Here is a 25579-nt window from a genome sequence, read left to right on the forward strand (position 1 = left end):
ACCTAACAACGGGTTGTCCGATTCATCTGAAAATTTCAGGGCAGATAGATCTTGACCTTAATAACAATTTAACCCCCATGTCAGATTTGCTCTAAATGCTTTGGTTTTTGAGTTATAAGCCAAAAACGGCATTTTACCCCCATGTTCTATTTTTAGCTATGGCGGCCATCTTGGATGGTTGGCCGGGTCGTCGGACACATTTTTTAAACTAGATACCCCAATGCTGATTGTGGCCAAGTTTGGTTAAATTTGTCCCAGTAGTTTCAGAGAAGAAGATTTTTGTAAAAGTTAACGACAACAGACGACAGACCACAGACGACAACGACGACGGATGCCAAATGATGAGAAAAGCTCACATGGCCCTGTGGGCCAGGTGAGCTAAAAAAATTAACGAAAAACAAATATGTAACACATAAAAAAACGACAACCACTGAATTACAGGCTCCTGACTTGGGACAGGCACATACATAAATAATGTGGCGTGGTTAAACATGTTAGCGGGATCCCAACCCTCCCCTAACCTGGGACAGTGGTATAACAGCACAACATAAGAACGAACTATAAAAATCAGTTGAAAAAGGCTTAACTCATCAGATAGACAAGAAATAAAAGTGGAGGTGGCCGGAAACTTATACATCCCGACAATTGAAATAAAATTTTTGAATCTCATTTTCCACAGAATTCCCTCTAATCACCCTTATTTGTATCAGATATTTCTACCTTTCTTTGTTTCCTTTTAGCTTCTCTCTCTTGTTCTTGTCTAACTTGCTCCAAGTATTCTTCATTTATATTTTCTTCAAGTCTACGGAATCTAACTTCAGTTGTTTGTTCATTAGAATCTTGTACCTCTCCCTGTTTATATATAATAATATGTACAGCATAAATATTTAAGCAGAATGTCTCTTTTGTTCTGTATTGTTTTTAACAAGGAGTGTAAAAGAGAATATATCGATAAGACTTTACCTTGCATAATCATTTAATGTTTTTTTACTATTAAATAACAACATTATGAGTAGTAGGGATGTTTTTGTGCATTACTGTGAGGTTTTAAAGTTACCATTATCAAAGTACAAAGTTGTTTTTTACCTCCCTCACTATGTTCATCCGAATATATGGTAATACTATTCTATGGCCTTAACAAAGAACAAACAACATAACAAAGGTGTGCTACTCGCTTTAACCTTTAATTTTATATAATACATGTACCGTATGTATCAAATACAAACATAATAACAATAATATCATAATTACAAATTCACCTTGAATCATCCGTGAATACACATGTCTCTCCTCTAGACTATAGCAAGAGTCAATGGTCAGAAAGATGACAGCATGGGTTTCAAGTGCAAACAAATGGTCAAATGTCATGAATATTCATGAATGTACAACGAACCAAATTTCATGTATTATATTGTGGATTCATTATTATTCGTTGGATACCAATTTTCGTGGATTTCGTGGGCACAGTCAAAGCACGAAATTAAATATTCAACGAATGATAACTTTTCTATAGGCTTGAATGCAGACTACAGCAAAACCACGAAATTAAATATCCACGAATATGCAAGTTTTTCTTAATCCACGAAAATTGGTACACACGAAAATAAATGAATCCACAGTAGATCAAAACATTTTGTTTATTTATGACTGGACCATAGCTCATACTTACTCCCAATGCTTCACCTTTTCCTTTCCAAGCTGGTCCCAGAAATCTATAATGTTCTTCTTCCTTTTGTTTTTTCTTTGCCTCCTCTCTAGGTATCAGTATCTTTTCTTTATATGCCTCTGTCTGAAAGTAAAGGTTTTATCGTCTGATGAATAAAATGTGTACATTTTACATCTGGTAATCAGCCACAGTAAGCTATAATACTTGTGTTGTTTAATCATTGCATTTGGTATCTTATAGAGTTAATATCAATTTCATAATTCATAGTAAAGACAACAATAAAAAAAATGCATTTAAATTAATACAAATTTATTTATGACATTGCACACTACAATAATGTGTCTTCCTACGGGAGAGATCCGTTTGCGCCAAAAATGTGTCCTTTTGCGCCACAACTTTTTTTCTCAAATGCTACGTTTGTGCCACATGTTTTAAAATTAGGTGGTATCATTTGCGCCAAAAATAAAACATATGATTGCGCCAGTTAGAAGAAAAATTACTCTTTTATTCGGACTTGGAACCGGCGGTGTAACACGGCACATGTTTCATTTTCTGAAATATATGTTTTTCTTACTGCTGCTGCATGGGTACTTCCCAATTTAATGTATGTAGTAGCTTTAAACTTCTATTTATTGTCCAAAAACACAAACATTGAGGGATGAAATCCATAAAAAAGTTAATATTAGTTCATAATAATAATAAAGCCCATACGCATGGTGGGAACAAAGCTCTGTGTCATCAACATATGTGGCTTTTAATTCTCTTCAGAAACTCGTCTTTATGGTGAAATATCTCTTAACATATGATACCTTTTGAGGCAAAAGTAAAAATAAATATATAGAAATCATTAATATTTATGATGGATATGTGTACAGGTAAATTGGCACAAATGAGTTCCGAATATTGATACATTTTGAAAATAAAATTTGGCGCAAATGATACCCCTGAAAAACAGTTATTGGCGCAAAAGGACTGCTGCCCTTCCTACAGTGTTTAATAAGTTATTGTACGAAATTTACTCCAATTTACACAGGTAGACTTCTATATTGTAAAACAGCAAAATTATATATTTAATATTCCAATACGGTTCATCTGACCTCAACAGAATTGTAAGTGTTATTTCATAGCCTTGGGATGATACAGATTTTGTCATGCATGTTCATGGTTGAAGGTTGTATGGTGACCTCCAGATACCTATTTCGTGTTAACTTGTGTAGCTGTGTTTTTGACACAAACCCCACATCTCCTTTAATAGAAATGTAAAAATAAACCCCACATCTCTTTTAATATAAACATATCACAGTATATTTCAATAGTATCATAGTGGATTAAGATTAGCAATAAATACAAGTTTACAATATATTATATATAACAGATTGTAAGAGATTTCAAAAGCTCATGGTAGTTCTCTTTAAACATCAACAGAATTAAATTTTAAAATAGAAAATTTAGTTAAAATTTCTTATGGTTTATATTTCTCCCATGCCATTAGTTTCAATTTCAAAGTGAAACTATATAAAGCTGAGGCAACTAACTGGAGACGAGAGAAATAAAAAGTACATTTTAACATCTCTAAGGTGGTATGTAACACTACAGGGAGATAACTCAGTAAACATCAGCTGAATGTTTAAATAACATTCTACTGTTAAGGCAATATTAAGCTTCTCAAAGATCAAAATATGTGTTTGTCAAACTGCTATATATCCAATGTAATTGTAAGTGTGTGGTTCATTTTTGGGGGAATTTTCTATTTTTGTCAACATTTTATGATCAAATCACTTCCTCCTGCACTAGAGACAAACATGCTACCATGAAATCACAGAAGTGGATATGGGCTTATTATGACAAACCTTTATTTGAAAGTCTTTCTGTATCTTTTCTCTGCAGACCTCTTGTTCTTTTCTATGTGCATTATCATTTGGTTCTGAAATTTGAAAATAAAGAATAAAAGATTTCCTGTTCAAATTATCCAAAACTTTTAATTATTATATAAGAATATACATATACCAATAATAAATATATCAATCTTATAATTTTATAAATTCAACACTACAAAACAATTAAGGAAAACAGATATTAAGTAATTTTTCATGTACCAAACAAGAGCCCTTGTTCATAAAACTTATCTCTGAACTTTTTATTTTGCTTTGATCACCAAATCCAAAATTTTTTGCAAAAATAAAATAGTACCACAACTAGTGAGGGAGGGTAGGAGGGGTCCTTACCTCGAAATCCCGAGCTTAAAAACACGAAATCCCGAAATCCCGGGCTTAAAAAACACCCAATCCCGGAGTCCCGAAATTAAAAAAATAAATTCCCGGATCCCGAGAGGGTCAATCCCCAAATCCCGGGCTTAAAAACACCCAATCCCGGAGTCCTGATAAAGGTCCTATCCCCCCTCACTAGTGAACTATGCAAAACTGTTGAAGTCAAAATTTTGACAGGCGTATAAAAATTAGAGTAAATCTAATGTAGCAATAATTGAACTACATGTATATAATAAATTTGGAGGTAAATAAGGAAAATTTCCATATGTTTGAAGCCTAAATGTATGACAAAAGCAAAACATTTCATATTTTCTGATTAGTCGGAAAAATTAACTTTGTGGCTAAACACTTTTCTGTTTCAATTCTTTTTCAATTATCCTTTCTCCTCTTACCAAATTACCCTATTAAAGTATGTTTAAGGTAACAGTTTTAATGATATCAGTCTTATTGATACATGTACCATAAACACCTCGAGTAAGTCAGTTATAGCATAAGAAATGAAATTGTTTGTTTTTAACATATCTTAACAGGAAGGTGGTTAACCACACAACAATAAACACAGTATGTAGTACATTTAGACTATCTGTATTAACAAGGGTCAAAATTAAAGTACTAACATAGTCTTATCCTGGTTTATCAATAAATATCAGTTAATTCAAAGTTAATGTCGTATTTAGACAGTTGTTTAAGTACATACATTTATCATTTGGCAAAGGTTTTTTTTATGTGTGGCAAAATAAAAACAAAAAATTGCAGATAGACCAGGGATTTTTTTTTTCTTTCCTTCAAACATATTTAATTTAATTTAAAACAAAAGAACAGAGTTCCAATGTCCTCCGCAACACACTTAAAATCAAATATTTCCTAAAAATCCAAAGGGAATATAAAAATCATTTAAAAAAAATTGAGCTTCTATAATTATGGAATTTGTCTAAGATATTACTGATAGTAACTTATAGTAAAAAAAATTGGCCAGGATTGTACCTGTGACAGCGCTAACAAGACTAGACAGACAGATGGACAGACGCCCAGTAATTCCATGTTTCCTGAGGTCACTTCAACACTGATTCATTCTGATGCATTCATAGGTCAATTTTTGATAAGTTATCTTTGAAAGTTGTGCCTGTTACAATCCTAACAGGTTAAAAAAAGAGATTTATTTGAAATTTGAAAAAAATAATAAAGATTTCATCCAGAACTTGGTCTCAAAAAAACATGAGTTAAATGAATTAAAATTCAAGTCAGATAGTTCATTAGTAATAAAAAAACAAAAATGATAAAAAAAAAATTGTTGCATGATGTGCTATGGTTTCTGGTTTCAAAACCGATGGAAACTTGCATGTTTCATTGAAGTCAATCTAAGTGACAAAGCATTAAAAAAGTTGAAGTTGGTGTATAATTTAAATTTATGATATTCATGACGTCCTAAACAAGACAATAATGTGTAAAGTTTCAATACAAAATTATTTCCCAAAGATATTGGTCACCTACATATTTTTCCTCATTGTTGAAGGCTGTACTGTTGCCTATACATGCTCACATTCACTTCATATGAACTTTGGTGGAAAGTTGTCTTATTGATAATCATACCACATCTCCTTATTTGAATATAAGTTTAATGTGTTGGAAGACTCAGAATAGTCTTAGTTTTAATGTCGATTTTGTCATAAATATGTTATCAATTGATTTTGTTTTCTCCTGATCAATGTAAACATGTACACTTATCAAATTTAGTTTAAATATATATCCCAAAAATGTTCAGATAAAAATAAATACTTGCATTTAGAAAAATCATAGTTTTATACGAAATATATGGGTAAATTAAATTACTTACAGCCATGTAACGATATTTATTTTGTCATCATTGTTAAAGGTATGATACATTGAGATAATGACCATCTAATTCTTATTTCCAAATCATGCTACAAATTGGGGCCACATTGGGGTCTTATCGATCATACTCACTTTTTTGTAATCAAATACCTGGTTAACTCACAAATAAGAGTATCATAAAGAAATTTTGTAAATTTTGTTTTATACAAACGGTTGGAGATTTTGAGTAAATCATTTTATGATGGACAGATATGTGTAATTGGCCTAGGAATATAGATTGAAAAAAAATCCATATCAGAATAAACCGATCTATAAATGGTAAATTATTTGTAGTGGAGCATAAAAAATATCATAAATATAAGGATAACTAGTGTAGATATATATACATACGTGTATCCATAGTTCTGATTATAACAATTAAAGCTTCAAGTGACCTTATTAAATTTCTATCGAACATATGGTAATGATCTGTACCATATGATTATCTATCATATTCACAGATGGAAAACAATAATTCAAAAGTCTGATGTATCAATATAAGTTATTAATAACACATAACAGACATAACAAAAATTATTATCTACTTTAATATTGAGGTGAACCCTGAAATGTATCTCTAGAAAGGAGAAATACCAATGCTCATAAAACTGTACAACAAATACCATTGATATCATAAGATGTTCCATTTAAATAAAACACAATCTAGACAATAGTCTGGGAAATGTACCATGCATATGAGTCTTACATAATTTGGTAGTCTTGGACATGTAGCATGCAAATGAGTCGTACCTAATTTGGTAGTCTGGGACATGTACCATGCATATGAGTCTTACCTAATTTGGTAGACTAGGACTTGTACCATGCAAATGAGTCTTACCTAATTTGGTAGTCTTGGACATGTACCATGCAAATGAGTCTTACCTAATTTGGTAGTCTGGGACATGTACCATGCATATGAGTCTTACCTTATTTGGTAGTCTGGGACATGTACCATGCAAATGAGTCTTACCTAATTTTGTAGTCTGGGACATGTACCATGTAAATGAGTCTTACCTAATTGGTAGTCTGGGATGTGTACCATGCATATGAGTCTTACCTAATTTGGTAGTCTGGGACATGTACCATGCAAATGAGTCTTACCTAATTGGTAGTCTGGGATGTGTACCATGCAAATGAGTCTTACCTAATTTGGTAGTCTGGGACAAGTACCATGCAAATGAGTCTTACCTTATTTGGTAGTTTCGGACATGTACCATGCAAATGAGTCTTACCTAATTTGGTAGTCTGGGACATGTACCATGCAAATGAGTTTTACCTAATTTGGTAGACTAGGACTTGTACCATGCAAATGAGTCTTACCTAATTTGGTAGTCTTGGACATGTACCATGCAAATGAGTCTTACCTAATTTGGTAGTCTGGGACAAGTACCATGCAAATGAGTCTTACCTTATTTGGTAGTTTGGGACATGTACCATGCAAATGAGTCTTACCTAATTTGGTAGTCTGGGACATGTACCATGCAAATGAGTCTTACCTTATTTGGTAGTTTGGGACATGTACCATGCAAATGAGTCTTACCTAATTTGGTAGTCTGGGACATGTACCATGCAAATGAGTCTTACCTAATTTGGTAGTCTTGGACATGTACCATGCAAATGATTCTTACCTAATTTGGTAGTCTGGGACAAATACCATGCAAATGAGTCTTACCTTATTTGGTAGTTTGGGACATGTACCATGCAAATGAGTCTTACCTAATTTGGTAGTCTTGGACATGTACCATGCAAATGAGTCTTACCTAATTTGGTAGTCTTGGACATGTACCATGCAAATGAGTCTTACCTAATTTGGTAGTCTGGGACAAATACCATGCAAGTGAGTCTTACCTAATTTGGTTGTTTGGGACATGTACCATGCAAATGAGTCTTACCTAATTTGGTAGTCTGGGACAAGTACCATGCAAATGAGCCTTACCTAATTTGGTAGTCTGGGACATGTACCATGCAAATGAGTCTTACCTAATTTGGTAGTCTTGGACATGTACCATACAAATGAGTCTTACCTAATTTGGTAGTCTGGGACAAGTACCATGCAAACGAGTCTTACCTTATTTGGTAGTTTGGGAAATGTACCATGCAAATGAGTCTTACCTAATTTGGTAGTCTGGGACATATACCATGCAAATGAGTCTTACCTAATTTGGCAGTCTGGGACATGTACCATGCAAATGAGTCTTACCTTATTTGGTAGACTAGGACTTGTACTATGCGAATGAGTCTTACCTAATTTGGTAGTCTGGGACATGTACCATGCAAATGAGTCTTACCTAATTTGGTAGTCTTGGACATGTACCATGCAAATAAGTCTTACCTAATTTGGTAGTCTGGGAAATGTACCATGCAAATGAGTCTTACTTTATTTGGTAGTCATGGCTTATACCATGCAAATGAGTCTTACCTTATTTGGTAGTCTGGGACATGTACCATGCAAATGAGTCTTACTTTATTTGGTAGTCATGGCTTATACCATGCAAATGAGTCTTACCTAATTTGGTAGTCTGGGACATGTACCATGCAAATGAGTCTTACCTAATTTGGTAGTCTGTGAAATGTACCATGCAAATGAGTCTTATCTAATTTGGTAGACTAGGACTTGTACTATGCGAATGAGTCTTACCTAATTTGGTAGTCTGGGACATGTACCATGCAAATGAGTCTTACCTTATTCGGTAGTCATGGCTTATACCATGCAAATGAGTCTTACCTAATTTGGTAGACTAGGACTTGTACTATGCGAATGAGTCTTACCTTATTTGGTAGTCTGGGACATGTACCATGCAAATGAGTCTTACCTTATTTGGTAGTCATGGCTTATACCATGCGAATGAGTCTTACCTAATTGGTAGGCTAGGACTTGTACCATGCAAATGAGTCTTACCTAATTTGGTAGACTAGGACATGTACCATGCAAATGAGTCTTACCTAATTTTGAAGTCTGGGACATGTACCATGCATATGAGTCTTACCTAATTTGGTAGACTAGGACTTGTACCATGCAAATGAGTCTTACCTAATTTTGAAGTCTGGGACATGTACCATGCATATGAGTCTTACCTAATTTGGTAGTCTGGGACATGTACCATGCAAATGAGTCTTACCTAATTTGGTAGTCTGGGACTTGTACCATGCAAATGAGTCTTACCTAATTTTGAAGTCTGGGACATGTACCATGCAAATGAGTCTTACCTAATTTTGAAGTCTGGGACATGAACCATGCAAATGAGTCTTACCTAATTTTGAGTCTGGAACATGTACTATGCACCTAATTTGGTAGTCACGGCTTATACCATGCAAATGAGTCTCACCAAATTTGTTAATCTGGAAAATGAATCTTTATCATAAGTCAAACCATACTGAATAGTTTGGTACCTGTATCTTGAACAAGTCCACCTTTTTTCATTAGTCTTTGACCTAAATTTTGAACACAAGCTATTTTTAACCTTGTTACATGTAGGTAGTTTTCACCTGCATCTTGAGTAAAATTCTTATCATGCTTGGTTGTTTGGACCTGTATCTTGTATATAATTATTACCATGTTTGGTAGTCTAGACCTAAATTTATATCTTGTATGATTGGTAGTCTTGGACATGTATCTTGTATATATTTCTTACCATATTTAATAGTTTTGGTCTCTTAAACCTGTATCTTGTACATAATTCTTACCATGATTGGTATTTTTAGACCTTTATCTGAGTACATGCATATAATTCTTACACTTTATATTACTGCAGTCTTGGATCAGTAGTTTGGGAACAATACTCAACAATTGCTTTCCTACAAACTGAATCACAATTGTTTTACCATGTTTGATACTCTGTGAAAAGTATTGCAGTACATATTTCTTACAGTGTATGGTTGTTTTGGACCTGTATCTTGTGTATATATCTTACCATGTTTGGTAGGCTGTGACCTGTATCTTGTATATATATCTTACCATGTTTGGTAGGCTGTGACCTGTAGTGTGTTGGACCTGTATCTTGTATATATATCTTACCATGTTTGGTAGGCTGTGACCTGTAGTGTGTTGGACCTGTATCTTGTATATATATCTTACCATGTTTGGTAGGCTGTGACCTGTAGTGTGTTGGACCTGTATCTTGTATATATATATCTTACCATGTTTGGTAGGCTGTGACCTGTATCTTGTATATATATCTTACCATGTTTGGTAGGCTGTGACCTGTAGTGTGTTGGACCTGTATCTTGTATATATATCTTACCATGTTTGGTAGGCTGTGACCTGTATCTTGTATATATATCTTACCATGTTTGGTAGGCTGTGACCTGTAGTGTGTTGGACCTGTATCTTGTATATATATCTTACCATGTTTGGTAGGCTGTGACCTGTAGTGTGTTGGACCTGTATCTTGTATATATATCTTACCATGTTTGGTAGGCTGTGACCTGTAGTGTGAGAACATAATCCACATTCTTTTTCCTACAAACTGTATCACAAAAGTCAGACAGGCCAACAAAAGCAGTGCTTTGACCAAAATTTGTACCAACATCCATGGTTCTGAAAATAAAGAAAAAAGGTTTATCTAACAGACAAACTTACAAACTATTGTACAAGTAAATCTGAGATCAAATTTAGTTTTGTTGAAGTTTGTGAATTTCAATGTAAGACCATTTGGGAAAAGTAAAAAAAAAATTGTATACTTTCTATTGTAGTTGAATTCTAATTCAGTCCCGATGATTCCATCAGGAAAACAATTGAGGCACTCCTTTTTTATTTCTAAATATCTACAAATACATTGCATTTAATATTTTAGTAACATGACAAATCCATGTTCAATTTTCAGAAATTCTAATTCTTGCAGCATTATCAAATTGTCTCCCCTTTATCCTGAATAACTGTTAACCAATTTATTTTTGTTAGTTATTTAATTTTTGGGGTAAAAAAGTATCAAAAATTCAAATCATCACAAATATGTGAGCTTGGATCTTCTTATCTAGATAAAAACATATCATAACCAAGAAAATGAGAAGATAATAAAAATCAAATTACTGTGATGATGTCTAGGAAAGACTTTAAAAAGAATAAAGTTAGCTTATAAATAGTAAAATTGAGAATGGAAATTGGGAATGTGTCAATTAGCCTAAAGAGCAGAAAACATCCGAAGGCCACCATTTATAATAATAAGTTGGTTTACAATTAATTGTGTAATATAATACCTGCACAATTATTTTTTTTAAATTGTTACAAAAAGCCAAATCAATTGTACTTCCTTTTAACAATTTAATCCAGGACATACCCAAGCAATATACTTTTGGAGTTCTTACAGTAAATTTTGGATGGCCTTTTCTTTTTTTCTTCTTTTTTTTTTTGGGGGGGGGGGTCTTTTGTTTTGCACCTATGTATAATTTTTCAGGAATTATGAAAAATCTTAATTTTAAAATGTATAGTCTTCCATTGGTAGTAACTAATTGTTTCACTAACAAAAGTCCTGACCAATAAACATACCAACAAAGAATTGAAAAAAATGTTACTATCAAAAATAATGTAGAGTATATATGTGTAATCTAAAAAAAAAATAATGTAGAAAAGCATTTTTAATAAGTCCTTAATTTTGACGGTGCATTACTAAATTCATCAGTATTTCATATTCTAAGTGTCAAGAAATACTTGCAGCATAAACCATTCACACTTATAACAATTTGTCTTATAAAAGGTAAATTTTATTTTTTGAATGCATAAATAATTGTTAGTTTTCTGAACAATTGAAGTATTATCTAGTTAGTCAAATACTTCCATGCTGAAACCAAAATTTCTCAGGTGCGACTTAGGTAAATATATTGTAAAGTCACATGACTCATACTTTTTCCGCTCTTTGGTCAGGTTGTTGTCTCTTTGACACATTCACCATTTCCATTCTCAATTTTATGTCATTATGATATACCTGATTTACATTTATATTTTATATCTTTTTTTAAATATCTTATAAATTATTAAAAGAAACCGACAATTGCAAGTCAAGAAAATTGGTTAGTGCATGAATACCTCTTATGCAAATATGCTACAACATGTTTTATTCATATTTTCTATTTAACAGAAATCATGGATTATCCTCCCTAATTATAACTATATCCTTTAGACATAATAGATTGTGCTAAGAAACACAAAACACTCCTAATCAAGTCCTGTTATAATACATATATCTTACTAATGACTTAATACTATGACATTAGTAATTGTAAAATCATATCCTTCTTGTACAATGTTTTGACAGTTATAAAAAGGATGTAGACAGGTCAGATAATCACCCTTGTGGCCTCATAAGGACGTTGATTTATATTTGTGTATAGAGGTATACATTTTGTTAGAAAACAAGGATATATGGGAACTAATTTTTTAAAAAATAAACAGTTTTGTCTTAATTACATATATTTCCAATTCCCTTATAAATAGCATTTCTAAGCAAAAAAAAGCAGCTTTATTAACTTTTTAATCATTAACTCTTTTTGATAATGAGCTTAACCCAGTATTATACTACATTGTACCAAGATTAATACAATCACATACAATCTTGATTTTTTTTTTAACATATTTTATATATAGTTATTGAATCCTAGATTATCTTGAATGTGGATTAATTCCAAAATTCTGGTTTTCACACATTCCTGAGTTGTGGATTTTAAACATGCTTCCATATTCTTTATATTTGCACTGAGAGAATTGGTGAAAAAATATGTATTTTCAATTAATAAAATTCAAAAATAATTGCGTCCCAAAAATCTGAAAGATTTATAAAAAAAAAAAAAAAAAAAAAAAAAAAAATGACCTACCCTTAGACTATATATTAAATTCATAGTTTTGTTGTAAATGTATCCCATAAATAAATCAAACCAAATCTAACTGTCATCTCCCTCTTACAAATTAACCTTTGCTATCATAGATATTGGTCCAATATAGTGAAAATATCTCCACTAAAATTGATAAAACATATATGCATTCTTTTTATGACCAATTGCAATTAGTAGCAAGGAACAATATTGGAGTGATTGAGGCAATTTTTTTTCCTTTGACAAAACATCTAAAATATGTTTTTTAAACCTGTAAATGAACAGTATGTTCCCTTTTCCAATTTAAATATAACATTTATTCAGAACAACGATAATATAAATTTTTTTAAATATTAATTTCACAATTCAATAAGTTCTTTTTGTATACTTTATTATCATATGGGACTAACTTTGAGATTGTACATAAATCAACCTGTATTTCTAACTAATAGATCAATGAGTCTGAGTGTTCAAAGAATAAATCAAAATGAATTCATAATTTAAACATCTATAATTTTCTAAACACACATATATTTTCATTTATTTATTTTTATTTATATTTTTTGGAAAGTTGGAGGGTGTCCTAACTGTAAAATTGCTGTATCAACTCATGCAACCCATTTTACTGAAAACATTATAATTAGGTCAAGTAATTGTTGAACAGTATTAAAAAAATATCATATTTTGTGTATTCCATATATATACATTCCATGTCTCACAAATCAATAAAGTTCACATTTGTTTATTCTAATAATTTAAATTTAAATACTATTGTTAATGCCTTTTGCTGAATTATTTTAACAAAAAGACTGAGTCTTACATTACCATGATTACATCAGAAAGAAAATTTGTTTCCACAATTACAAACTTATAAGCACAAAAACAGTTCAGTTACTTTCTTTCTTATTTTTTTGGAGGTTCTAATTTTCAGTGAACTCACTGAGTATAAAAATGCATGTAATTATTTTTTTGATTTTTTTCCCCCATTTGTAATGTCAATACTATTGCATCACCCTATACAGTAGACAGGTGTACACACGCAACTATTTAACTTTACATATGATATACCTTTACTACTGTAATTATTTATCACTAGATATTTTCATCACAAGGCCAACCAAAGGTTAACTATCAAATATTCAATATATATATTCTATAGTGACATTGGGGAAATTTACTTGCTTAGTCTTTAGTTTTCTATGTTGTGTCTTGTGTACTATTATTCGTCTGTTTGTCTTTTTATTTTTTAGCCATGGCGTTGTCAGTTTATTTTCAACCTATGAGTTTGACTGTCCCTCTAGTATCTTTCGTCCCTCTTTTACTGTTAAATAAGGGCAGCATAATCTTTTCACTAAAGCTTCTTTAGAGCAATAAGGGAATCCTAGGGCAGCATGATATATACATTATGATAAAATGTAAATATTTGATACAAGGTCTACATTTTTTAATCAACCATAATAAAAGAGATCACATAAGGCTATTCAAGAGTGCTGCTTCTCAATCTTCAATTTTTCAGCACCAACCTTGGATTTCTAGGACACTTGTTACTCTCACCATCAACCTTATATATCTAGAGGAGATGATGAGAAGTATCAGAAAATTAAGATATACATATTTTTGATCTCACAATAAACATTTTTTTATTAATTATATATTAGCTGAGGAATACAAAAGGGGTTCTCAATTAATAATTTACAATTTTAGTTAGTCAAACCATTATATTGATCCTGTTTGGGTTTTTTAATTAGAGGGAGTCTCATCTAAAATGATGGATTCTATGTGCTTTTTCTTAACCCTGATCAAAGGAGCTACATTTATACATGTACATATAAAAAAGAATTTGTGGTATTATTGCCAATGAGACAACTATCCACAAAAGACCAAAATGCACAAACATTAACAACTATAGGTAACCATACGGCCTTCAACAATGAGCAAAGCCTATACAGCATAGTCAGCTATAAAAGGCCCCGGTAAGATAATGTAAAACAATACAAACAAGAAAACTAACTGCCTTATTTAGGTAAAAAAATGAATGAAAAACAAATATATAAAACTTACTTAACCCAGGAACCTGTAGATATACTATTTCCAGTTTTTAGTGTTAAAACATAACAATATCAAAGTAAATGAATTTTGATTCTGGCATTAGGCTATTCAACATTCTCAATTAAATTCTCTGATTAAACTCATCTTTTATGTATATCAAAGTTTGGAGCTTTAAATGTTGAAAATAATTAATTCAGGTTATAATCATAATTCTTTTTTATTTAAAATTTCAACATTTCAACCAGGGTGATAACCAGAAAACAAATAGTTAGATTTATTCACTTTTTATTAAGACTGCAAAATTCAGAGCTTGACATTGTCGGACCTCTAGAAGAACACATTTTTTTTTGTGTAAGCGTTCAAATATACCCAGGATATTAATAGAAGGGCAGTATGCACAAGATGCAGCAATGAGCTAAAAAGATTAATATTTCTTATGACAATCCCTTATCTATATTGTGAACTTGATAGAAATAAATAAGTGCTTACTCATTTGAGATACATGTATGTGAACAAGACTAGCATTAGGAGAGGACAGATATATTGACAATATTTAACATCAATTTTGAGCAAGAAAGGGAAACTTAAAGATTCAAACATCACTGATCCAGAGCTGAAACAAGTAATCATAAGCCCTGGGAGATATTACTAGGAGAACACACATTTGACATGTTAGAAAGAAACACAGGCATCTTAGAACATTTAGAATGTTGAGTCAAGTTTGACCTAAGCTTTAGGATGAGACTGATGTCTTTTCGACATACACATTTTTGTTCATGTAGCCAACATCATCTTATAATCCAAAGAACATGATCACTTAAAGGGAGAATACATGTCTCATTTTATAACTGATATTGATATGTGTTAAATTAATTATATTTTTTGTACAGAAATCACTTAAAAATGTCTAGATTTAAATCTGAACTCAACATCTTTTTTATTAGGAATTCTAAATATGCATAAAAGTACCAGTTTAATGTACATAATTTGTTCTATATAATGCCATAAGTTAAATAAGTACAAAATCTAGGACTTTTAATATTCCGGATTCCATATGCATCCGTAAACGATTTTTTACATTACACTGGGGGCACCTGTCCATAACAACTACGTTTTTATTCAATTGACACGACTCTAAATACAATTCATAGTAATTGACTAACAACCTGCTTGGAAGTATACAAATAGAAAGGCACTAAACATCAACACAAGCACAGTGGCCATAAACTCCATCACGGATCTTGATCAATGGTTTGTTTACAAAATATGACTTGGGATCTTCCAAAAGAAGGGGTGAACTATAACGATATAGACGTCTCAAGTTCTTTTGGTCCCTGAAAATCTTATGATTTCTATCTAAAATAATTTTTAATAATTACAAGAATTAGATAGAATAGTTTTAGTTCGACTCAGACTTCACTGATGGTCAATTCCATAATCTGCGTAAACAATTATCCCCTACAAATGGAACATTCGTAAAACAACCATTTTTAGGATACGTTGACCAATCAAACCAGTTGAATTTATCAAGTGACTAGGCCTGGGTATAAAAAGATCCGATTCTGTATAAACTGCCTCTTTTCCAACAAACTTAAAACAACACAGGACATCAAAATGTCTTCGCAACCGACAGTGAATGGACTGAATGGCAGTCACTATAAAGAAATCAATCAACATTATGCAGAGGAATGCAGCCAGGATGACATCGGAACATTTTTATTTACATCAGAATCTGTAGGCGAAGGCCATCCAGGTAGAATATTTTGACCAGTCCAAACACGTGCATGCAATATCACCGATTACATCAGTTTTAAGCACTAATTAATTGCTAGTTAGGATAATTTTTACTGTGCATTTACCTACAGTTGCATTCCATCGATTTGGATATTTCATGTTTCATTTGGAATCAAAGCTAGACTTGCAAGTAGCACCAGAGAATCAAATTGTACTAGCTTTGACAGTATAGTATATATAGATATTAATTGAGGTCACACTATAAAGAATATAAACATTTACATATATATTGATTTATATCTCATTTCATTTATCGCAACATTATTACATTATTACGTGTATTAAGAAGTGAAATGTGTCATAATAATAGAATACATGTAGATATTGGATCACAAACTGCAGTTTATTTTGCAGTAATTCAGTGTATATTAATAGTTGACAAGTTACCATGGCAACTAAAATGGTGTATTGCAGTTTTACTACATTTGTAGCTTTGGCTCATTTCATTTCCATGGATAATTTTGGTTCATTAAGTTTGAATAGTGTATATGTATGTTTAAGCATTATCACCTACATTCATAACTTTTTCAAACTTACAACTAGTGTGCTAGATAGTGAATAAAGTAAATCCCTCAGTTGTTAATAGTACACTATACATGTACTTTGGTTAATAATTCAATATATTTATTTTTGCATGCACTCAACACTAAGTTGATGCATGTAGGTTTATATTTGTCTCCCTGGCACATTTTGAGAAAATAATGTTGAAGAGCAAGAATAAACTTACAAATTCAGGAAAAAAACAAAGAAGATACAGGTGTTCAAATATTAAAAATATGATAAATAGAAAAAAGTTATACCTGCAATGAAATTGGGGTTGAATATATGGACCATAATTTGCTATTGGGCTCCGTTTCCTATAACTATAGAAAAGTGATAAAATGTGAATTACTGTAAGAAAAGTTGAAACTACATCTAAAGATGCCATTATTTATATCAACATACAAGTGTATGCTACTCTTCCCTAGAAAAAATTAAAATATACGAATTTCAAAGATTCTACAACCGTATTTTTGTGTCGTTTTCGCGTTACTTTTTGCTTCCGAAGAGCATAACGCTGACTGATTTATAGATAATCGTCACCGGCAAACTCGTAACTTTTGCTTTCAAATACCGGTAACAAAGAACATTGATCAATAAGAATAGTCAGAAGAAAATGCTGAGAACTATAAGTATTTATGTAGCAGATGTAAGAACAGTGGCGTGACTTTTGTGTCCGATTTCGTAACGCAAATTTTATATGAAACAATATGCAAATATGAACTCTCGCGAGATGTCCAAACAGGTAAATCCGAGATGATTTACATTCTTGTTTTGATCTTCGTAATAATTAAGTAAGAAAATTACGTTATCGTTATGCGTTACATTTCACACGAAACAGAAGTCCAAATATTTATTAAAATTGTTTTTGTCCTAAGTTTTAATCATTTCCGGTCATACGTGAAACGTGTGACTAACATGTGATAACGCCATTACGGCCGGATGTACGAAATACTAGGTCTAAACATTGTTTTTGTTTCCAACGGGATGTTAGCAAACATAATCTGTAGACTTGTTTCGTCTTGTTTAAAAGAGGAAAATACAATTGTCAAAGAGATTGCGCCGCGCCGGTGGTCTGTTATTTTTCCTATGTGCATAATGTTACATACGATCCTGTGTGAAAATAAATGCCCAATGACTTGACAAAATCGATTTCATATTTGACAGACGTTAGAACACCCTTCGTTTCCCGATAATGACGTGAAGAGTCCTTGGAAAAATCAATCGAAATTACGTCTCTTATCATTGTACCAATGTTCGTTGGATTGATTTAACTTCAGCAGTAAATATTACTGGATATTTTAGGTGAATAAATATAATTTAATAAAAAATACATGTTAATATACCGTTACACTTGGAATGTACAAAGTTGGAATCTTTGTCACAGTTTTTAATTTATATTTTTTATTCATGTTCTGCAAACACTTATCAGAAACGCAATAAACTTGTCAAAGGAGAAGTAAACTTTAACCATGCATGACTTGAAAGGAAGCACTTTATTGATTTTAGCCCACTAAAGTAGGTTAAAATGTGGAAACCATGTAGATGGTGTACAGTTCACAAGTATCACATTTTGCCTATTTTAAAGATTTTAATTCCAAGTTAAAAGTTTTTTTCTTTACTGGATTTAAAGAATGTTACATTGCCAATGATTTGGAATAAATTGTATATAACTGGAATATCAAAACCAAATATAAATACATTTTTTTGGCTTAAACATCAAGATACAACGATTATAGTATCCTGTATCAATGAAGAAAATATGGAAAATTCTGAATAAATTGTACTAATTGTTTTCAAAACCAGCACATATTTAGGAGTTTTATAATACTGTTACATTTAAGATGGATTTTAAGAAAAAGTATACTGTTCAGATTATTTTAAGCAGATTTTGCAATAAAATAAAACTAAAACAATGCTTTCGGTTTCTTATGGTTTCCTGTCAGGTTTAAAAAAAAACTTTAATATAACATTGAAAATAGATTTTAAATATTAACATGAAGCAAGTAACACTAGTAATGGTGTTTATTTATGCCGAATTATATTGTGCAAAATAAAGAAAATAAAGATTGGTTTCCTTTTTGGTTTCATGGCACTTAAACGGTGAATCAAAATGTATTAATTTTTTCTCAAAAACTCAATTGTTCCATTCATACTATTCTTACACCAACACAACCCACAAAATAAAAGTTAAAATTTTAGAACTTATAAAAAAGGATACAAAAAGAAACCAAAGGCCGAATACCAAATTATGGTCCATATACTTCTCATAGAAAACTACAAATTAGTCCCATTTTACACTCAATTGTACATTTCAAACAGTTTTTAACGGAATACTTTTCTTGCAGATAAAATATGTGACCAAGTAAGTGATGCTGTCCTCGATGCACATCTCAAACAAGATCCAAATGCAATGGTAGCATGTGAAACACTGGCAAAGACTGGTATGATATTGGTGGCAGGAGAAATCACATCAAAAGCAAACGTTGACTATCAGAAAGTTATTCGTGACACAATCAAACAAATAGGATATGATGATTCAGCCAAAGGTATGTTTATGATCAGTAATAACATGAACATTCAGGAGTGAGGTGTAACTATGTTTTAGAGTCAAACATTATTCCCTGCAGGCCAATTATTGGGGTATCTTCTTGTTAAAGTAGAAGTTTATGCTCCTTTGTAGTACTCTTCAATCAGACTCTGTGGACATTCAATTGCATAAGAGATGAATATAACATCAAACATTCACTTAAAAACAAAATTCCATAGGATAGGACGTTTTGTTAATTACTTTCACTGGTTTTAACATTCAGAAATACAAATGTAGTGAGGCAAAAAAAATTATGTGGGGAGGGGTCTATGTGGAAATTTCTTACAAGGCTTTTTTGCCTCTGAAGTTACTGCCCTGAACTTGTTCTTCTAATTTTCATTATTTAAAAAAAAATACCCACATGCTTACATATTGGTGCAGGTCTTCAATGAATAATTTTTGGTTTTTGTTTATTTGTATACTGACCAATATGAATGGAACTTGTGTATGTATAAATGAAAGTTAAACATCTTTTTTTTATTTTGCAGGATTTGACTATAAAACTTGCAATGTTTTAATTGCTTTAGAACAACAAAGTCCTGATATTGCTCAGGGCGTACACGTAGACAGAAACGAGGATGATATTGGTGCAGGAGATCAGGTAAGCAAGTCTAATGAAAGCCAATGATAAATATATGTTTGAATAAAGATGCCTCTATGTGTGTTTTATTAATATTGGGTGAAGTGGAAACACGAAGCTCAATGTAAAATATGGAATTCCAAGGTTAGTTTGATAAGGGGGAGTCGATAAAACTGACAAAACCACATGCTGGACTATAACGACTGGCCAAACACTACACACATTTTCTGTTCTCAGAATAAGTGAAACAAGGAGACGTATACATGTTTAGTTTATCAATGACGTTCATCATCAAAATGTGTTAAAAACCTTTTTATTATAAACAGCCATCCTCATATGCATATAATATAGGACATTTATAAGTAAACAAAAATAGACCTCTGTTTACCTTTATTCCAAGTTTTACTTTTAATATTATACTTTTGCAGGGATTGATGTTTGGTTATGCTACAAATGAAACAGAAGAATGCATGCCTTTAACAGTTGTCTTGTCACATCAGCTCAATGCTAAAATTGCACAGCTACGCAGAAGTGGAGAATTGGCATGGGCAAGACCAGATTCTAAAACACAGGTAAAACAATTGTTTATGTAATAATTTGTTTTTCTGTTTTCACTTGCTTGTTTATCACATTTTGAATTAAAATCAATGAAATACAGAGCAAGGTTGACAAAGTTCTTTAGATTGCTTGAGAAAAGCTTTAAAATGGAGAATGGATACATTAATGACAGGTTGAATTGTTTTAGACAGTCTTCCAGGAGATTATCTGGTAGTAAATGCAAGAAACTTCTGTAAGAATTATTGTCGCTATTGATTTATTGTATAAATAATTTAGTATAGAATAATTCATACATTAGAGTACCAATATGAATAACCAATAAAACTCATTTGGGAAATTATAAGTATGCTTGTTTAATACTTTCACTTTCCTTGGTAAACTTGTCAATTGTCTCTGTGCCTTCTTTTTTGTAATGACACATTGCATTGTACCATTGGAATCTAGCACTGAAATCCATTTACAATAGAAAACAGGCAAGTCTGTGAGCTGGTGTTCTACACTTCTAATAATACAGTTTACAGCACTTTATCAAAGAATGATTTTATTCTTTATATAAAACATTCAAAGTTATAATGTGTATTGACCAAAGGCATTTCCCTTTATTTCCCTGTAACCTTAATAAGTTTGGATGTCTTGATTTAGAATATCTATCTAGTTTGATTTTATTTATATTTTTGTTTAGACAATGTTGCAAAAAATTGAAAAGTATTTTATTTTTTGCAGGTTACCATTGAGTATCAGTATGTGAAAGGTGCATGTATTCCACTGAGAGTTCACACTGTTGTCATTTCATTACAACATGACGAAACAGTAACATTGGAAAGACTGAGGACAGAATTAATGGAAAAAGTTGTCAAACAAGTTATACCAGAAAAATATGTTGACAGTAAAACAGTATATCATATTCAGCCATCAGGAAAATTCATAATTGGAGGTCCACAGGTAAGTTGGAAAAAGCTATTTTAAAACTTTTGATATGCTGAATATGGCTTGTGTATATATATATATTAATACTTTCAATTTGGCTCAGATATATATACACAACAGGCTATTTGCTAATTCCCATAAGGTAATTAACCCTTTAATTAGAGATCCCTTTATTAGTTGTCTCCCTTATGAGGGTTATAAATTTTTATTTATAATGGAGAGCTTAAAGAAAGAGCAAATTGACCTGAGTGTAATGTAAGTAATCTATACGGATTTAAAATCTTTTGATTACATTCATCAGGCTTTGCATTCATAAAAGCCAATTTTGTCTACGATTAGTGATTACACTTCTAAATAATAATGAATTATACATAGTAGATACATTATTGAATACAGTATTGGAGTTAATGATAAATGAAGCTCACTACTTAAACAATAAGCTTTGATAGCAGAAAGGGTGGTTTGGAATAAGTGCTGAAATTATTGTAGCTTGCTTAATTTTATTTGCGATTTCACTCCTAAATAATACTACACAAAAGATACATCATCCTAAGTATAGCAGTGAATGATGATTGAAGCTCACTTCCTCAACAATAATATTACCAACCAGTGTGTGCTTAAAAATGCTCCCAAAAGTTGATGTTAATTAATAAAAATTTATATTTTAGGGTGATGCTGGTTTAACTGGAAGAAAAATTATTGTTGACACGTACGGTGGATGGGGTGCTCATGGTGGTGGTGCATTCTCTGGTAAAGATTTCTCTAAAGTAGATAGATCTGCTGCATACGCTGCACGATGGGTAGCCAAATCTCTTGTCAAAGCTGGTCTGTGTAAACGTGTTCTTGTTCAGGTAATTATATTGTATAATGTAACAAAACATATGAATATTTCGTTTAAGAATTGAATGCTTCTTTTTGTAAATTTATTGGGTGGTAAAAGCGTTGACCGAAGTACATTTTGTATGAAGCGCAGAAGCGCTTCATTCTAAAAATGTACGCACGGTCAACGCTTTTACAATACTTGTAATTACATTTTTTAGCTAGGATCATGAAAACACGTGTTTTATCCAGTTTTATTTAATTCACCTGTGCACTTTATTGTGGGACCTCGTGTCATCATGCATGATAAATGTTATTGTCTGATGCAATTGTTTACGGAATAACATGTGATGTGCAGTTAGCCAATCAGAATATCGTATTATAATGAAACTTGCATCTAATGTAATTATAATAAAATATAAAGGTTTTAAATGTTGTGGTGATGAATGTGATATCCTGGAATGAGATTGTTTGATGTCTAATGGCAATGCATCCATAATTTGTCTTTTCTTGTCACTTGTATTGTATAGATGTGAAGCCAATTCTTCTTTTATTCATGCTTGAACAAGCAGAACATTTTTTCTTATATCTCACATTTAAGACTTAGAATGTATCACTAGTATTTTGCAATGTTTTCAAACTTTTCGTTCTGTTCTATTTAAATTTTGTCTTTACAATATTATAATCATATATTGAAAAAAAATGTTTTAAAATTAACTCTGTGTAACTGAAATATATAGCCCAGTTTATGTATTGATATATATTAAAATTCTTTAATGTTTACAGGTGTCTTATGCCATTGGTGTTGCTGAACCATTATCCATTACAGTGTTTAGCTATGGTACATCAAATATGTCAGAAAAACAACTCTTAGAAATTGTCAAGAAAAATTTTGATCTTCGACCTGGTGCTATCGTAAAGTAAGTTGAATCCTAATGAATTGTAAATGAATGCTTGATAAGTGTGACAGAATTGAAATAAAGCCATTAAAAACTTTTAATTATAATTCTTTATTAACATATAAGTAAAATTAAACTTGTGACTTAAACTAAGATTTAAAGATGATGGGGTAGAGGAATTTAAAGTTGATCCATCGGTTAAATCTTGAAAAGATTTGTATCAAATGTGACCTCGTGGGATCTTTACTGAAGAGAAAATTGATATTTTTAACACCTAAAGAATAAAATATTTACAATATAAATGATATCAGTCGTAATGTTTTTGTCAATCAAAAACCAAAGCAAGTGATAGTGATGTACAAAAAGTTGCATGTGTGTTTTACTTTGCCTCTTCTTATTTCATTGTTTTATCAGATCTTAAAACTTAAAATAACTTTAAATTTAATCTGTTTAGAATTTTGTGTTAACTTTAGTTCCTGTTAAGTAGATGCATGTTATTGAGTTCTGTGTGCTAAATTTATATTTTTTTTTATCTTCAGGGAACTTAATTTGAGACGGCCAATCTATCAGAAAACTGCCTGCTATGGACATTTTGGTCGACCTGAATTTTCTTGGGAAGTTCCCAAGAAGTTGAAATTGTAACAAAAATTATAGAACATTATTTATTTTTTTATTGTTTTTGTTGTGAAATAAGAACGGATTTCCAGAAAAGGGTTTTGTAACTCATCCAATTATCGAAAAAATGAAATCCAATCATTGCAAATTGTAATTGACCAAATATTGACAGGGAAAGATGAAAGTATTCAATGCATAGAAAGTGTTCAAAAGATTTGAAACTTGGTATTTTAACTATGACAAATTTCAGTTTTATATGATTCTTGTTTGTAATATTTTTATTAAGTGATTTACAAAGAAAAAACAGTTTTAAACTGAGTTATTCCCCCTTTCTGGAAATTTGTCACTGTCAGAGACGTTACCACAGTAACTAGAGGGATAGTCTGACTGATATATTTTTCTGTTATTAACATCACTCAGATTTTGGTTGCCCTTTAGTTAGTGCAAATGTGATTTTCTATGGACTTTTTGTATACATATTTGTCTTGTGTTTATGAAAATTCAACGGAAAAGAGCACTTTTTCTAAACACTCGGGTCCAACTCTCTGACAGTACAATCGCGAATCATTCTACAATTTTAAAAAGCATCAAAATGTGTTTGTATTTAATGTTTTATGTCCCAGTTTTTTTTATTATATAGATGATTTTGTTTATATTTGATATTTTCATTGTTTATGTCAATGTAGTTTTATAATAAGAACTTGTACTGCCTTATAAGGGCATATCTGCATTGTTGTATCTCAAATTTTTAGCCACATCAACATTCTGTATTGCACCAATTAAGATAATCATGACTTATTCCTTAACATTTAATTTTAATTAGATGGCACTGTTATTTATGAGTACCTTTTCTGTGCATGCAGACAGGTGCTTGGTGACAGTGTATTTAATTTTATTGTATTTCTGTAAGATGTGTACATCAATTGTACACACTATAAGTTTGATCTCTAGTTTTACACATGAGAGTTGAAGGGTACATGTGATCAACTGTAAAGTGCTCTCTTTAACATCCATTCCTCTATAAACATTTTATCATTTGTTACCCTTCATACTCACCATGTTAACATTATTGTTTGTTTTTTTACTATAGTAGTAAATAATTGTAGTAATCATGTATGTGGCAATGTATACCGATAGGTGCAATTTTATTGTATCATACTTTGCTCATTATTTTATAAGACTTTGTCCTATGGGATACACAAAATGTTGTTATTGCAGTACAATGTGGGGTATAAATGAATTGAATAAATGGGGGAAAAATAAAATAGTAAAAAGATAAAAATATACATAATTTTTAGTGTTATTAATTATTTCTTCCTTAAAAGTCATTTTCCTTTGAAAACCTTTTAATACACAAGAACTATGAAGTCAGGAATATGAAGATTACTAAAAATCATTACAAAATAAATGTATAATAACAAAAATACTGAACTCCAGGAAAATAAATGGAAAATCCATTTACAAATGACCAAATCAAAAGCTCAAACAAATGGATAACAACTGTCATATTCTCAACGTGGTACAGGCGTTTTCTTATGTAGAAAACGGTGGGATCAGACCTGAATTTATAGCTAGTAAATCTCTCACTTGAAAAACAAT

General features: G+C 31.4%; 2 protein-coding genes across 2 annotated transcripts in view; one reads left to right on the top strand and one right to left on the bottom strand.

The window, feature by feature from the left end:
- LOC134725965 (UBX domain-containing protein 8-like) overlaps positions 1 to 15939 on the bottom strand; it is a 28073-nt gene extending 12134 nt beyond the window's left edge. The window contains exons 1-5 of the mRNA XM_063590301.1: positions 15825 to 15939; positions 10211 to 10342; positions 3517 to 3590; positions 1670 to 1789; positions 721 to 852 (exon numbers count right to left, since the gene is read on the bottom strand). Coding sequence (XP_063446371.1) covers positions 721 to 852; positions 1670 to 1789; positions 3517 to 3590; positions 10211 to 10342; positions 15825 to 15891 — 525 coding nt within the window. The 5' untranslated portion in view covers positions 15892 to 15939. The remainder of the gene's footprint in view (positions 1 to 720; positions 853 to 1669; positions 1790 to 3516; positions 3591 to 10210; positions 10343 to 15824) is intronic.
- Positions 15940 to 16213: 274 nt separating this feature from the next.
- LOC134725966 (S-adenosylmethionine synthase-like) lies at positions 16214 to 25262 on the top strand. The gene is made up of 8 exons (XM_063590302.1): positions 16214 to 16411; positions 19341 to 19541; positions 20071 to 20183; positions 20591 to 20734; positions 21444 to 21662; positions 22316 to 22498; positions 23253 to 23386; positions 23905 to 25262. The coding sequence occupies exons 1-8, from the start codon at positions 16273 to 16275 to the stop codon at positions 24005 to 24007; spliced, it is 1236 nt and encodes a 411-aa protein (XP_063446372.1). The 5' UTR covers positions 16214 to 16272; the 3' UTR covers positions 24008 to 25262.
- Positions 25263 to 25579: the final 317 nt, after the last annotated feature.

The sequence above is a fragment of the Mytilus trossulus genome, chromosome 7, assembly GCF_036588685.1.
Source record: "Mytilus trossulus isolate FHL-02 chromosome 7, PNRI_Mtr1.1.1.hap1, whole genome shotgun sequence".
Classification (NCBI taxonomy): domain Eukaryota; kingdom Metazoa; phylum Mollusca; class Bivalvia; order Mytilida; family Mytilidae; genus Mytilus; species Mytilus trossulus.

What these genes read in the sequence shown, in the direction of transcription:
- LOC134725966 (XM_063590302.1), top strand. Translation starts at nt 16,273, where the DNA reads ATGTCTTCGCAACCGACAGTGAATGGACTGAATGGCAGTCACTATAAA. An exon ending in ATATTGGTGCAGGAGATCAG is followed by an intron (nt 20,184 to 20,590) that starts GTAAGCAAGTCT and finishes ATACTTTTGCAG; the next exon opens with GGATTGATGTTTGGTTATGC. An exon ending in CGACCTGGTGCTATCGTAAA is followed by an intron (nt 23,387 to 23,904) that starts GTAAGTTGAATC and finishes TTTTATCTTCAG; the next exon opens with GGAACTTAATTTGAGACGGC.